Source organism: Nelusetta ayraudi, unplaced genomic scaffold, assembly GCF_046127955.1.
Source record: "Nelusetta ayraudi isolate G7.1 ecotype Tasmania unplaced genomic scaffold, CSIRO-AGI_Nayr_v1 ptg000019l, whole genome shotgun sequence".
Classification (NCBI taxonomy): Eukaryota; Metazoa; Chordata; class Actinopteri; order Tetraodontiformes; family Monacanthidae; genus Nelusetta; species Nelusetta ayraudi.
The window spans coordinates 9,247,203-9,260,968 of record NW_027466069.1 but is presented as its reverse complement, the minus strand read 5'-3'; the positions used below and the strand labels follow the sequence as shown (position 1 = coordinate 9,260,968).

Genomic DNA, 13,766 nt, shown 5'->3' with positions numbered 1-13,766 from the left:
GAAAACAAACATGACCGTCATATGCAGAAACGTCCAATGTCATTGTCGCTTATCTTGAGCACAGGTGTCAAAGCAAAGACATGATCTTTTTGATATATTATTTATTCCTGTCCCATATTAAAAGATACAAATTAATTCTTCAGGCTTATAAAAAAAATACAAAGTGGTTGAAGTTGGTTTGGCGACAACCTTTCTAGCAAAGTCAGTGATGTTTTTGAGAGCCTGTGCTTTGTGCACTGGCACAGTCCAAGTACAAAAATACAGTGATTGGTTATCTCCTGCCAAGAACCAACACGACTGGGCTCTGAAGTGACAAATCATGTCCGCGCGGAGTCTGCTGAAGGGTCTTTCCTGAAAGTTGTGAATGACATTGCTAGTGAACGATTGCCTCCTTGAACAACAACAAATGCTTGATGCCGATGCGCGCATGGAGGGAATTCTTTTTTTTTTTTTGTTTAAAAAAAAAAGATTGCATTGAACCAAGGAAAGCTGTAACTCCTAGCGCAGGCTTTGACCGATCAAGCTAAAAATGTATCAAGTGCGATTGCAATAATGTTATTGGCAACATTCCTCAAAAGGATGTGCAACAATCGCAGCATCTGTCTTGAGTCAGTTTTATCCAAAGCAACCTGGAGCTTTTGCAGATGTTACACATGACATTGACGCTAAAACAATTTGGAAATGTCAATATGGGCTTAAAGGGGAGCAGGAGTTTTGGCTTCAGTTTCAGTCAATCAGATCTTTCCTGGGTCTTCTTTGAGGGTGACCGTTCTGTTGAAGACGATCTGAAGGAGAAAAAAAAAATGTACAGCATTACATTTCATTTCCCAAGTGTCTTAACTACGACATAATATCTTAAATATATGAAAAAAGTAACAAAATATTTGTAATTCTGCACCTTGTCTTCAGTGCTATCAGGGTCAACGGAGAAGTAGCCAACTCTTTCAAACTGGAATTTGTCTAAGGTTTTTGCTCCCTTGACTGAGGTATCCACGTAGGCATTGCTGATGGTGTGCATGGAATCCTGAATGAAGTAAAAGAATGAATTAACAAAAAAAACAAAAAAACAACAACACTTTCAAGCCCGCTGAAACGTCACCAATGTCTTGTAGACGAGAACTCACTGGATTGATGTCACTCAGGAAGCCATTTGGCACTTCAGCGGGATCCTCAGGGTGTTTGTGGAGGAATCTGGGCATATATATTCCACATCAACATACATTTTTGATCACCTGAAATTCCTGTCCGAGGCATTTTTGGTAATAAGATCCTGAAAAATACTTACAGAGTCTCATAAAGACGCACTTCACAGACCAATGGCTTGCTCACCCAGTGGATAAAGGCTTTGGGTTTGTCTGCTGTCTCTGAGCTCCTGCAGTTCACCTCTAGCTCCACCACTTTGCCCTGAGTGTCCTGAGGAGGGAAGGAGGTTGGCAAAAGGAGAAGCATTGATGTGGACACTTTCATGCTGGCGAGACTGAAATCAACGGCACTTCACAAAGCGCCACATGCGCACATCCAAAGACAACCATCATACAGAAAGGAGTCTTCTAAATTTGTATTATGACAGTATCATGATTCTTAGTTTCATAGTTCATCAGCTAGTTTAAGAAAGGAACAGAAGGCTCTACCAACAATACAAAAATTGCCATTTACAGAGTAATACAACTAAATTATCATATTAGTTAATAATTGCCTTTGCACGTCAACCTCCAATGACCTATGTGATAACCACCACTCCTGTGGAATATTGTCAAGAACAATCTAAACCTCCTATGACCTATGTGATCACCACCACCACTCCTATGGGAATACTGTCAGGAATTATCTCCAACACCTACCTTGATAACCTTCTGCACAGAGATGACGTATCCAGCATGCCTCAGGCCGACAGGCTGTTCTGGGGTGAGTCGCTTGAAGCCCTTCTCCATCACCTGCAAACGGAGCACGTCATCAGTATCATAATTCAGCTTTACGAGTTACACCTGCCACTGTGAGAGTTGTTTTCGTTCTTAATCGTTTGCATATCCGGCCCCTCACCTCTTTGAAGTCACTCTGTTCAATGAAGATTGTGCTTGTAAACGGAACCATGTGGCTTCCCTTGGCCTCGTTGGCAGGGAAGTCGGGCACTTTTACTTCTGACTGGAGGAAAAGCGGACAATGGCGGGAAGACTGAGTGCGGAATCAGACAGAGAGGATATGACAAGACCTCAGGCAGCAGTGTGGTGTGTTTGGATTATAAAGGCCACGTCCAAACCTGAGCGCTTGCAGAAAGGTTAGTTATGGTGACTTTGAGCGGTTCCAGCACAGCCATGGTTCTGGGTGCCGTCTCATTCAGCACGTCCCTCACACAGGACTCCAGGAGGTGGGGCTCTGTTGTGGTCTGGGAAACTGTCACTCCGACCTGCGAGAAGATGTGACCCATTATTACACCGCAGTTCTTCCATCAAGTAGGAACATGTACAAGTACCAACAGGCCTCCGTTCTGCATACCCGTGCACAGAAGTTATTAATTGCCTCGGGGGGGAAACCCCTCCTCCTCAGTGCGGTCAGAGTGAAGAGACGAGGGTCGTCCCAGTCTCTGAGGAGAGAATCATATTAATTATTGAAGGTCTGTTTTATACTGACATTGGTAACTAGAAATATTAAAAACTAATGGCATTTTAAAAAGCTGTACCTTACTGCACCAGTTTCCACCAGTTTGATGATTTTCCTCTTGGACACCACTGTGTATGTGAGGTTCAGGCGGCCATACTCCCACTGGACCGGGCAGTACAGATCCAGAGCGTTGCACAGCCAGAAATACGAGGAACGCCTGACAGAACAGCAAAAAGTAGTTGTGACGATGCAGTCGCTGTAATGAGTTTCTGAATGTTTTTTTGCTGAACTCGTAGAGTTAAACTACGATCTTGCTAGGAAAAAAAAAATCACACATGCCTGGCCTGGAACTCCTTGGTGCAGAGGGAGTGTGTGATATTCTCAATAGAATCACACAGACAGTGGGTGTAGTCATAGGTGGGGTAGATGCACCTGCAAGGCATGAGAGAGAAACAAGTGACACACTGGAAAAACACAACAACACGTGAAGTAGAAGTTAAAAAAAAAAAAAAAATCCTTTACCATTTATCTCCCGACCGATGGTGTGCTGTGTATTTGATTCTATATGCTACAGGGTCCAGCTTCCCGTCCTCCATGACCATCTTCATCCTGAGTGTGACTTCTCCTTCAGAAAACAGGCCATTCTTCATCCTCTCAAACAAGACGAGTGACTCCTCGACGGGCCGATCTCTCCAGGGTGAGTGGGCAACGTTGTGGCCCTTCAGTTCCTCCCCTTTCTGGTGACATACATAAGCATGACCCCTGCAGGAAAATACAGAAAAAAAAGCCTTTGTACAGCCATATAAACACTAAAGACTTTATGCAATCTTATAAACACATATGCATGCTCAGTTAATGCGCTTTACCTGCGAATAAGATCCACAGCGAGGTCATAAAGTTTTTGAAAGTGGTCTGACGCATGCGTGATCTCATAGGGTGTATAGCCTGTGAGACACGGCAGTGTTAACCATAACCTAAATCAATTCAAAGCATTTAAATAACGAATTGTCATTAAACATCAATTAATAAACACAGCCAAACTCACCGAGCCACTCCACCATGTCTTTGATCGCAGTGAAGTATTTCTCCTCCTCTTTCTCCGGGTTGGTGTCATCATACCTTAAGAAACATATTCCGTTGTTTGCCTGCAAGAAGAGATTTTCTATTTGAGTAACACCAGAGACTAGTAATCAGCCGTCACTGTATGGAGAGAGAGAGAGAGAAGCTACCTTTGCGTAACCAAAATTGAAGTTAATGGCTTTGGCGTGTCCAATGTGAAGGATGCCATTGGGCTCTGGAGGGAAGCGGGTGCGAATCTAAAAGGAATAAGCCAAAGGAGAGGACTCAGCTGTGATAAATACTGCCATACTCAAGAATTTTTTTTCCCCAATTTGTGGCATCAGTGGAGGTTATACCTGGCCACCAGTCTCCTCCAGGTGCTTTTTCAGCAGCTCCATTGTTTTTGGCGTGACCACGTAGCCTTCCGTTTTGTAGTTCTCACCTGGAAACATTGACAAATAAGTTTTTTTTTTGTTTGTTTTTTTTTCAAAATCAAAGTGTACAGGCAGTCTAAAGTCAACATTTTGTTCTTTTGGCTGCTTCTCACCTGGTTTGTGAAACTTCAGTGCCTCTCCTCTGAGCTGCTCCATCAGCGGGTTCCCATCACCCATCATCTCCTGACCTATACAACGATTGAGGAAATGAAAAATGATTTTAAACAACGGCAAATCTATTTATCACAAACAACTCTATAGGCAGGTGTCTGCCTTCAAGCCACTTAATTTGCTGCGTACCGTTCATGGGTGACTCCTCCTTCTTGGCCTTTGCCACCTTTTCATCACCTTTACCTTTTGCGGGCTATAAAAATATTAAGACACGGATTAAAATCAATAAAATAAAAGTGCAGGGACTTGAATTTATTAAAAAATATTTGTCATTTATTTCTGGTGATGGTCACCTTGGATTTCTTTTCTAGGTCAGCCTCGGTTTTGGGTCCCAACATGTGTAAGACCTTTAAAAACACAGCAAAAGTTATTTGAGGTATTTGATGTAAATGAATATAACACAGACAAACGCGGTGCTTCCAACAAACCTGCAGGTCTACTTCATTTTTGATGACTTTTCCATCGGCCCATTTAACAGCAGCACGCGCCTCTCCTACAGCAGACAACAGTGTGGTTGAGCCATTCCGGTTCACGCTAACGTTGCTGATTAGAAAAATATTTGCTCAGTGCAATATAATACCCATTAGCAGTCCCATGTTGAAGTGGTACCTCTCCTTCAACAGCTGCTCCTTGTGCTTCTTGATGGCTTTCTCCACCTGGACATTTCATCATTGGTGAACACGCCGCCGCCGTAGCAACAAAAATGGTCAAGCGTATATGGTGACGGCATGCGTGTACGTGGACTTACAGCTTCTTCAACCTGTTCCGGTGTAACCACCACACCGACACCACACGCTTCTTCAAACGCCTTGACGTTGAGGGGGTCTTCGGGATGACTCTTCACAAACTCCAGAGCAGCTACAGGGCAGGAAGAGGGCAAATCAGGTAGTTGCGACAGCAGGCGGGATCATAAAGATTATCCAGACGTTCATTGCAGCAATTCATCTTCTGACGCTATGCATTTTGTCAGCGTAATCTGGCTTGCCCTCTTTTGTATGCTTTTTCTTTTGTTTTCATTATTACCACGCACTGACATGTTCTTCTCATTTCCTCCCTTTGTACAGTGGCCATTTACACTTTACACAAATCCCACAGCTCCACTAAAGAATAAAAACAGTCATTTAGTGTGATCTGTAAGTAGGCAATAGATACTCAGATAAAATATATGTACACATCAACCCTGCCACGTGGACCTCGATTGGTCCAACTAACTCTGGACTTTCAGGGTCATGTGGGCGACAGTCACTTTAAAGGAAAGTGCAATGGGAGTGGGAATTTTTTCAGATGAGGAAAGATTATGATGAAATGGTGGGTTTTTTTTCCCCATCGTGAAATGTACAGCTGTCCACAACATCCTTGCTTAAAGAGCCTGGTCTGAAACCACATCAAAGTTCACATAGAGAGCAACTCAATCACCCGAGGATGCCAAGGCCATAGCCCTTCACAAGGCACTGTACCACCCGGTGCATGCAGGGAGCTATGGACGGATGCTATTTGATGGGACTACGGTTCAGCCTTGGCACACGACAGTATACACATCAACCCAATGTCACTTCTACAAATCCCCACGCACACGATCATAAAGTACGAGGACGACCATAATCATCATTGCACTCGTCTCAAATAAAGACGAGTCAGACTACACGGACGAAGTAGTAAGGCTGTCCACCTGGTGCTCGGAGGACAACCTCTCCCTGATTCTCTCTTCATCAGAGAGGAGCAGGGTCAATGTGCCTGTACAATGATTAGAAAGTCCTATTCTGTCCAAGAATGGTGCAATGCGGTGAAAGATGAGTAATCTGACAACATAAAAACTAAATATTAACATCCAGTTTAGGGATTTTTTTTTAAGACCTTTGTTTTATTTACCCGCAATAACTGAAAGGTTCTTGAAATATAAGTAAGCCTGGCGATGTGCTGTGACAAGTTCCAAACATGCTGTATAGTATAGTACCTGCCAGCTGTTGCTCTGTGATGATTTTGGAGTGAGCTATATTGTCCGTGAGGAATCCCAGGCGATTGGGGTCTTTGAGGCGTGAGGTCATACTGTACAGTAGCGTCCCCATCGGTTTGGCCACGCCCGCAGACCCACAGGCGTTCAGCGCCTGGTGAAACCGTGAGGAAACCCAGAATTACCTGTTAACTTGTGATGGGAGGGGGGAGGAATGCGTGTCAGGAATTAAGAATTGAACGACAGTGGTGGAAGAAGATAAAAAGACGGCCATGGCAAACACGCTATCAAAGGGGCTGCAATCAGCAACCTTCGGAATATGAACATGAAACGTAATAACGAAAGTGGGGGGGGGGAGCAGCCTGGCAATTAGTCAGAACAAAACTGATGGGAATATTTCCAAATATGCAACAATACCCGGACAACGAGCAAAGTTTAAAAAAAAAAAAAAGAAAGAAAGAAAAGTGAAGAAGAAGAAGAAGAAGAAGAAGAAGAAGAAGCACAGCAAGTGAGCTATATAAAGCTGCACATGACAGCTTCGCTTTTCTACAGCTGTCCCTCCGGTGACAAAAGTTGCTTCACTTTTCCGGCTCCTACCTGCTTGATGGCGTCTCGCAATGAGGAACTCAGCGCCTCATTTTTAAGCGTCTCTTTCGCCTTCTGCTCGCTGAGCCCAATGGAGGTGAAAAGGGCCAAATTATCTGCCATTTGTTCGCCGTGTTCAAGGAAACACACCGCCAGTCGCCTCGTCCTTATGCAGAAGAGAGAGCCCGCTTCCGGTGTGTCCCACAAGGGTTGAGATACGGGAGAAGCTACCAATAAGGGCTTGGCGGGCACGTACTGTACTGCCCAATCCAACGGAGGTTAACGCCCGTTTCAAGCGAGCGAGCCTTTCAGAAGATGTTTTGATGGCAGAAAGGCAGGACTAGACAGCCTATTGGTAGAACCCGTAGATGCTATGCCGAGTTTTGCTATCCTGTCAAGAATCGCTCTCAAGTCGCGAGAGCAGAAAGCAGAAAATAAGTGAAATATAATTTGGCAACAGAAGAAGCAGAAGAGCGTCCAGTCAGCATGTGGATGAGAGGACTTCCCTCTGAATATTTGACTAAAGTCAGGTCTTAGTGATGGCAAGGCAGCGGATGCTGCTGAATAAAAGTATACCACATTCTACACGTTGTCTATAGACAGTTTATCATGTATTCAAATCGTTGCCAGTAAGCCAGTGAATTCTAAATTAAAAGTACAGATAACTTTGTACTAACAAAATAGTTAATGAACCCCAAGTATTATGTAGGTTATGCTTAAGTGTGCGCACTCCCGTCGACGGTAATCGGATTCTCGGCAGGAATACAGATTTTGGCATAACGCCTCACTCAGCGCAACGTTGCATCAGAATGACGCTTGATCTATAGACTGTCTCCTTCATTTATTGAATTGGAAGTGATTGTTTTTAAACGTATGTAATCAATATACATTTATTTATTTATTTATTTATTTTTTACCGTTGCCAGTGTGATTTACAAGTATAGTCAACATTCTGTAGGTTGTCCCACAACTTTAGTGGAGGTGTGTAACGCCGCGTAATGTCTCTGTTGTCCATTTAAAAACTCCGCGAAGTTATTTACGTTATTTGAGAACGTTTTTATAAGACTTTACAAATAGTGGTGTCAGTGCCATGGATGCATTACAAGAACGATTAGTTTGGAAAATATTTTTACGTCGAAATAAAAAATAAATAGTCGCTCATGTGGATGTATTTACATCCACATCGGCGTCCGTAGTTAGGGGGAAATGACGTAATCAGGAAGTAGGCGGAGTGAGCCTTAAACTTCGAAGTCAGCAGTGAGCTGATACGGCTGATGTTTTTATATATAACCTTGTAGGTCAGTATATCTGTCGTTGGATATCTGTATGTAAAAGTACCGTGATTTGTCACCCAAACATTGACTGGAAAACATCGACATAGTTATGGCCAAACACGCCGTGTTGTCATCGGGGGCAAAAATGTGGAGGTGTCTGCCCTGTGCCAAGTCTGAACTGCGCCTGGATCTTACCCTTGCGTGTGGTCAATCTTTTCGGTATGTTGCTGAGCTTGTATGCATCACGATTGCTAAGAGGTTGTTAATTTTGCTATAAATTAACTGCGTCGTGTGTCATATGTCATGTGATACACGATTGTACTATCAATGCGCACTGATCATCAAAGCAAATATTTCACCTGTTACCTGTGTGACCCTGACACTGAATGAATGTCTCATGAGTGAGTTCATCGATTGAAATCTGTGTCGTTCAGGGTCAAAGTCTCCTTACTACTGTGGACATTCTGTTATATATTAACACCAGTAATATAAGTATGTATTTTGTTTAGTATGAATGAACGCAGTGCAAGGTATAATCATGATCTTTAATGATTAGTTGGAAATACAAACGCCTTAGTGCTTTAAACCAACAGATTGTAATTTATTTTGCGTGATGCAAGTCCTCTATGATTTTATTTACGTTATCGTAAAATACACACATTTTCTTAATTCTTAATCTTTATTTCAAAAAAGAAAGAAAGAAAAGAATTAAACCAGATACAGATTCAATTATTTGTGGAAACAAATCTTTTGTATTAACTGATTTATCCCATTATGTATTCAAATGTTAATTTGTCATTTTTCTTCATTTCCATATTGGCAATATCAATGCATAAAGGAAGGAAAATATTTAAGGGAACAAACATTGAATATCTATAATCCAATCCAATTTGGTATGGGTTTTTTTTTTCTACCTAAACTATAAATGTTACAGGTGTTGCTGATTATACTATGTAAATTGGAATGTGTGGAAAAGAGACCTCTGTATTGCCTCACAGATGGAGAGAAACAGCAGACGGCCACTGGACTGGAGTGATGGGAGGACGAGTTTGGACTCTGACCCAAACAGAAGATACCCTTTGGTACCATGTGTACAAAAATCAGGAATGTCCTGGGGAGGAGGGTGACAAGATTGGAATAGCTGCTGTGTCTCCTCAGGTGGAAAATAAGACAGAAAAGAGGTTTAAAGGGATGCTGAAGAAGGAGGAGGATGAGGAGGAGCCAGTGACTGCAGTGCACGGCAGTGTGGAGGAAACGGAAATGCTGAGAGATTACTTCCAGCTAAATGTGAAGCTCGAGGACCTTTACAAGAAGTGGGGAGATGCGGATCCTCATTTCAGACATATTGCCGACATTTTCACAGGTCAATGAATTCTTTGCCTGCACATATGCACAGTATTTACTAATCCAACATTTACCGTATTAACCTGACGGCCTTTCTCATGTCTCCCCAGGTGTGCGAATGCTGCGCCAGGAGCCAACTGAATGCCTCTTTTCATTTATTTGCACCTCTAACAACCACATATCTCGCATCCAGGGCATGGTGGAGCGGTTGTGCCAGGCTCTTGGAACGCCACTGTGCCAACTGGATCAGACGGCGCATCACAACTTTCCTTCCCTGTCTGTGCTTGCAGGTGTGAAATTCTCTCTTTTTAGCATTATTTTTGTTGGTTGTTATTTTTGTTGTTTTAAATACATGCACTGTTACTGAACACCTAAAAGTATTAAGGTGCTTATTTTTTTCATAACATTCGCTCTTCACAAAATAAAAGCAATCCCCTTCTTTCCCTAAATTGTGTTTTTCTTCAATCTAATCGGCAGACAATGGCATCGAGGCGCGCCTCAGGGATCTCGGTTTTGGATATAGGGCCCGTTTCCTACAGCAGAGTGCTAAACAGATACTGGACACCCATGGGCCCCAGTGGCTGGATAGCCTGCGCACCGTGCCATATGTGGAGGCTCGTGATGCTCTGCGTACCCTCCCTGGCGTGGGCACCAAGGTACAGTAAAAGAAAAATATACCCTCTATTTTTTTTAATAGAGTAGTTTCTTACAGAAGCACACATTTTGTCTTCCTGTAGGTGGCAGACTGTGTGTGTCTCATGTCCCTGGATAAGTCTGAGGCCGTACCGATAGACACGCACGTGTGGCAGATTGCGAAACGTGACTACGCCTTTGCGTCTGGAAAAGGACAGAAAAGCATCACAGATAAACTTCACAGGGATATTGGTTGGTTATTATCCTCTTCTGAATGTGGCCTCTTCTGAATCGTGTTTGCATTCTTGAGTTCGCCAAATAACTTTCTTTGTATTTTTGTTTTTACATAGGAGATTTTTTCAGAAAACTCTGGGGCCCTTATGCTGGCTGGGCACAGTCGGTGAGTTTCAACACACTTTCTCTGTCTATGTTGTTGTGGAAAAGAGCGAAGATGCCGATGCAGGAATACTGTGAGAATAAGTAGTTTAATAAACAGACAAATGAAAGGGATCGGAGCTCCGAGGCACAAACACAGTACAACCAACAGAACGGAAGCAATAATTGCAACAGCTCAAATGAATGGGAGTGCGAGTGCGAAGAGGGAAGGAGGAAGGAGGTCTCTTATACACCGGACTGGGAGGGGATAAGATAAGGAAAGAACAGGAGGAGAACAGAGAGAAACAAACAACGACTATTCGATCCTGTACAGGGAATAAGGAGATTCGGGAACAAAGGACCCCATAGAATGACAAGGCCCTAGAAGATGAGCACAGCAGTGGCAGGCCATAAAACAAAGTGAATACGATGCGTATAGGTTAGCAGATAACAGAAGACTACTATATGGTAACTATAGTCATGAGCGCCTATGCGTCATGAGCCCTACATATAATCAATATACATGTGGCATGATGGCCATACGCCTACTATGATTCTACCAGATTACACGTGCTACTAGTGATCATACAATATAAACCAAGACAAGAATAGCACAAGAATACTTTTCCATTACAATGTTTTTCTCTTTTGATATTTGCTATAGTTATTTTATGTTAAATATTCTATTTCAGGTCTTGTTCTGTGCTGACCTCAAGAAGTTCCAAAAGCTAAAAGAAATGCCCAGCGCAAAACATCTGCAAAAAGAAGAAAATGATAAAGCAGAAATAAGAATTGTTGGCAAAAAAGCAAAAATCAAAGAAGAAGATAACAAGCCTGTTAAAATCATGAAAACCAAGTCAGCACGTCACAAAAAATAAAATCTGTCCGTATAGAAGTGAATGGATTAACGTGCATTCAGAAATGTTTTTTTTTGTAATGTGTTTTTATATTAAAGACATTATATATTTTCTAATTTTGTGTGTATTTTCAGAGAAAGGTTCAAGCTGTATAATCTTCTTTCTAAATGTTTGCCTTTTCTGATCTCAGGTCTGCTAAATGCTGCTAGAAAAGGACACTAGGTGGCAGTGTGACCAAAAAGTGCACCAAAATAGTAGGCCATTTGCTGAATTGAAAAAAATGAGAAGAAATGCAGGTTTATGTGACTTCTGATTATTGATACATCAGATGGCAATATGTCATAGCATCTACATATGCGTGTGAGTCATAGCTGTCCATTTGGCACATTTAAAATCGTATGACAGCAGTTTTATTTTGAAGTACTATTTTTCATTTATAATAAGATGTTTTGCCTGGATGGCTGTGTATAATTTGACTTGCATTATCTTTCTTTCTTTCTTTCTTTTTTAAATGCCAGTGGAGTTATCTAATGGGACCTTTTGGGGTGACATGTGACTCTGCTTTGACCTATTTTAGACCCTTTAGTGCAGGATTTAGTCACATCTAATTCATTTTCAGTTGTGAAAAATCACCCTCATTTATTAAGGGTCTACATGACTTGCCAGCTTCCCACTCTATCTCGTGTTAAAATCAATTCTCGGCAACATGGAGGGAATGAGCAGGTGCGTCACGCGTGCAGCTGTTGCACTGTGTGCATGTCTGTGTGGAATACTCACACCCCTGGAGGTTGTTTATCGTCGGTATTTTGTGCAGCCATGTGAGTTAATGAAAATGTGAGTCAGCTTTCATCCGGTCTTCCGTTGGGCTGGACAGAAACTGGGGCTCAGCTTTAGGGCAGAGTCACAGTGAAGAGGAAGAATAAGCAGATCAAAAATAGACTGAGAACAGAAAGGCAGAGGTGAAAGTGGGCTGGGGGTTGGAGACATGGAGGTGGGGGAGTACGAGGGCATGTGCAGATGCATGTTGACACACAAAGATGCAACTCCCTCCTCTCACAACAGTGGCCTTTGGATTATATAAGAGATGGGTCTCAGCTTGTGTAGCGCCCTCAGGAATTGCTCATCTGAAAAGACAATTTGTATCATACATGTGCGGACACTGGGGGGCGCTACATCTTGACAGATTGTCACAAGTGACACATATAGGAGATAATGTTGACATAGATCGGAACTTCTATTGACTGGTGCTTGTGCGCTCAAAATAAAGTGGACTCAGTCTTTTATTTTATTTCATAGCCAGTTGACTTCCTTCATGCGTAAGAAGGTGGGAAATATGAGAAAGGTTGACTTGAGATTGCAGCTTCTAGTTGTGCTGAACAACAACAGAAAAGGGAGACACAAATACTGAAGAGCTTAACACCATATGAATCCAGTGGATAAGAAACACTTCACCTTGTATGCACGATATTTACAAATAAAGGTTTTAAATATTAAATCCCCCTTTGAACACATGAGCACATTGATACTGTTTTGTCTGCCGCTGATTAAATATTACTAGTAAAATCATAAAACTTTTAGTCCTTTGTCAAAGTCCATCCTCATGTGACATCAAAGCAGACTTTATAGCACGGTGATTGTGCTGAAGGTTTTGCAGATCAAGGCTTTGTCTAATCTCATGTGCAAGTTTGAAAAACACACAGTCGTGAAAAATATTGGCAATCATAAGTTGGGTTACAAAAAAAACAAACCATTTTTTTTTCCTCATGCAGACTGGGTATACTAAGACTGATTCATGGTATTATTGTTAAGTTGTAACAGATGTACTGTATAACTGTGTCTTTTAAAAGAAGGTAGCATAAAACAGCATAAAACTAAAACAGATATTTGGTTCATCTTAGATGTGGTTGAAACATAATGCTGCTGGGTCTGGTGGTGGGCAGCCTCAGTGACAGGGAGAACTGTCCCCACACGCAAGTCTGTCTTCGGGGGCCCTGAATTGGGTCGATTTTCTCTTTTTTTTTCTTCTTTTGGTGTCTCACCATATGCTCGGGAAAAGGCCACAATGAGAAAGACTAAGAGCACAGAAACAAGCAAAGTTGATCATAAGCTTTGTAATGCCGCCAACACTGAGGTTTTGGCTGTTGCAGTTTCATTATCCAATCCATTGCCACAGCAGTCAACACCAGAGTGATAGAGTTTCTTCTTGGGAATTTGCACCTTGTATTTGATCTACCGATGATAAAACTCTCAGGCTGCAGAGGGTTTTAAATAAGATAGCCAACCTAACAGCTCAAGATAAGCAAGTGTGCATGCACAAACTCAAAACCTGAAACACATGTTTCAAGAAAAATTTAATCCCCCCGCCCCCCAAAAAAAGAGTCGATGGAGCAACGTGAAGTGGTCAGAGTTGAGATCTGGATGAGTTCGCTCTCTTTCCAAACAGAGCATGTTGAGACAGGACTGACAAAGCTGTGTGCTTGTCCAA

The 13,766-nt window shown here is 42.3% G+C and overlaps 2 protein-coding genes across 3 annotated transcripts; one reads left to right on the top strand and one right to left on the bottom strand.

Annotated features, from left to right (window-relative positions):
• Positions 1–460: 460 nt before the first annotated feature.
• qars1 (glutaminyl-tRNA synthetase 1) lies at positions 461–6,976 on the bottom strand. The gene is made up of 23 exons (XM_076027036.1): positions 6,811–6,976; positions 6,217–6,367; positions 5,011–5,120; positions 4,843–4,918; positions 4,691–4,755; positions 4,556–4,609; positions 4,392–4,455; positions 4,205–4,279; positions 4,014–4,099; positions 3,828–3,914; positions 3,644–3,743; positions 3,465–3,543; positions 3,121–3,360; positions 2,938–3,030; positions 2,678–2,815; positions 2,494–2,581; positions 2,258–2,404; positions 2,041–2,142; positions 1,842–1,934; positions 1,286–1,413; positions 1,125–1,191; positions 899–1,024; positions 461–785 (listed from the first exon to the last, which is right to left on the bottom strand). The coding sequence occupies exons 1-23, from the start codon at positions 6,919–6,921 to the stop codon at positions 735–737; spliced, it is 2,331 nt and encodes a 776-aa protein (XP_075883151.1). The 5' UTR covers positions 6,922–6,976; the 3' UTR covers positions 461–734.
• A 1,029-nt stretch (positions 6,977–8,005) lies between these two features.
• On the top strand, positions 8,006–12,569 carry ogg1 (8-oxoguanine DNA glycosylase). Of its 2 annotated transcripts, none has more exons than XM_076027033.1 (7): positions 8,006–8,291; positions 9,071–9,435; positions 9,527–9,706; positions 9,894–10,072; positions 10,154–10,301; positions 10,400–10,449; positions 11,117–12,569. In XM_076027033.1, the coding sequence occupies exons 1-7, from the start codon at positions 8,182–8,184 to the stop codon at positions 11,300–11,302; spliced, it is 1,218 nt and encodes a 405-aa protein (XP_075883148.1). In that variant the 5' UTR covers positions 8,006–8,181; the 3' UTR covers positions 11,303–12,569. The 2 variants fall into 2 exon arrangements, with proteins under 2 accessions (XP_075883148.1, XP_075883149.1); XM_076027034.1 differs by having other exon boundaries at positions 10,154–10,305; positions 10,403–10,449; positions 11,117–11,168.
• Positions 12,570–13,766: the final 1,197 nt, after the last annotated feature.

Bases quoted from the DNA above. Each gene is read 5' to 3' on its own strand.
- qars1 (XM_076027036.1), bottom strand. From the start codon at position 6,921: ATGGCAGATAATTTGGCCCTTTTCACCTCCATTGGGCTCAGCGAGCAG. The intron at 4,280-4,391 runs GTACGCAGCAAA...ATCGTTGTATAG, and splicing joins GGAGGAGTCACCCATGAACG to GTCAGGAGATGATGGGTGAT. The intron at 3,544-3,643 runs GTGAGTTTGGCT...CGTGTCTCACAG, and splicing joins AGACATGGTGGAGTGGCTCG to GCTATACACCCTATGAGATC.
- ogg1 (XM_076027033.1), top strand. From the start codon at position 8,182: ATGGCCAAACACGCCGTGTTGTCATCGGGGGCAAAAATGTGGAGGTGT. The intron at 9,707-9,893 runs GTGTGAAATTCT...TCTAATCGGCAG, and splicing joins TTCCCTGTCTGTGCTTGCAG to ACAATGGCATCGAGGCGCGC. The intron at 10,302-10,399 runs GTTGGTTATTAT...GTTTTTACATAG, and splicing joins TAAACTTCACAGGGATATTG to GAGATTTTTTCAGAAAACTC.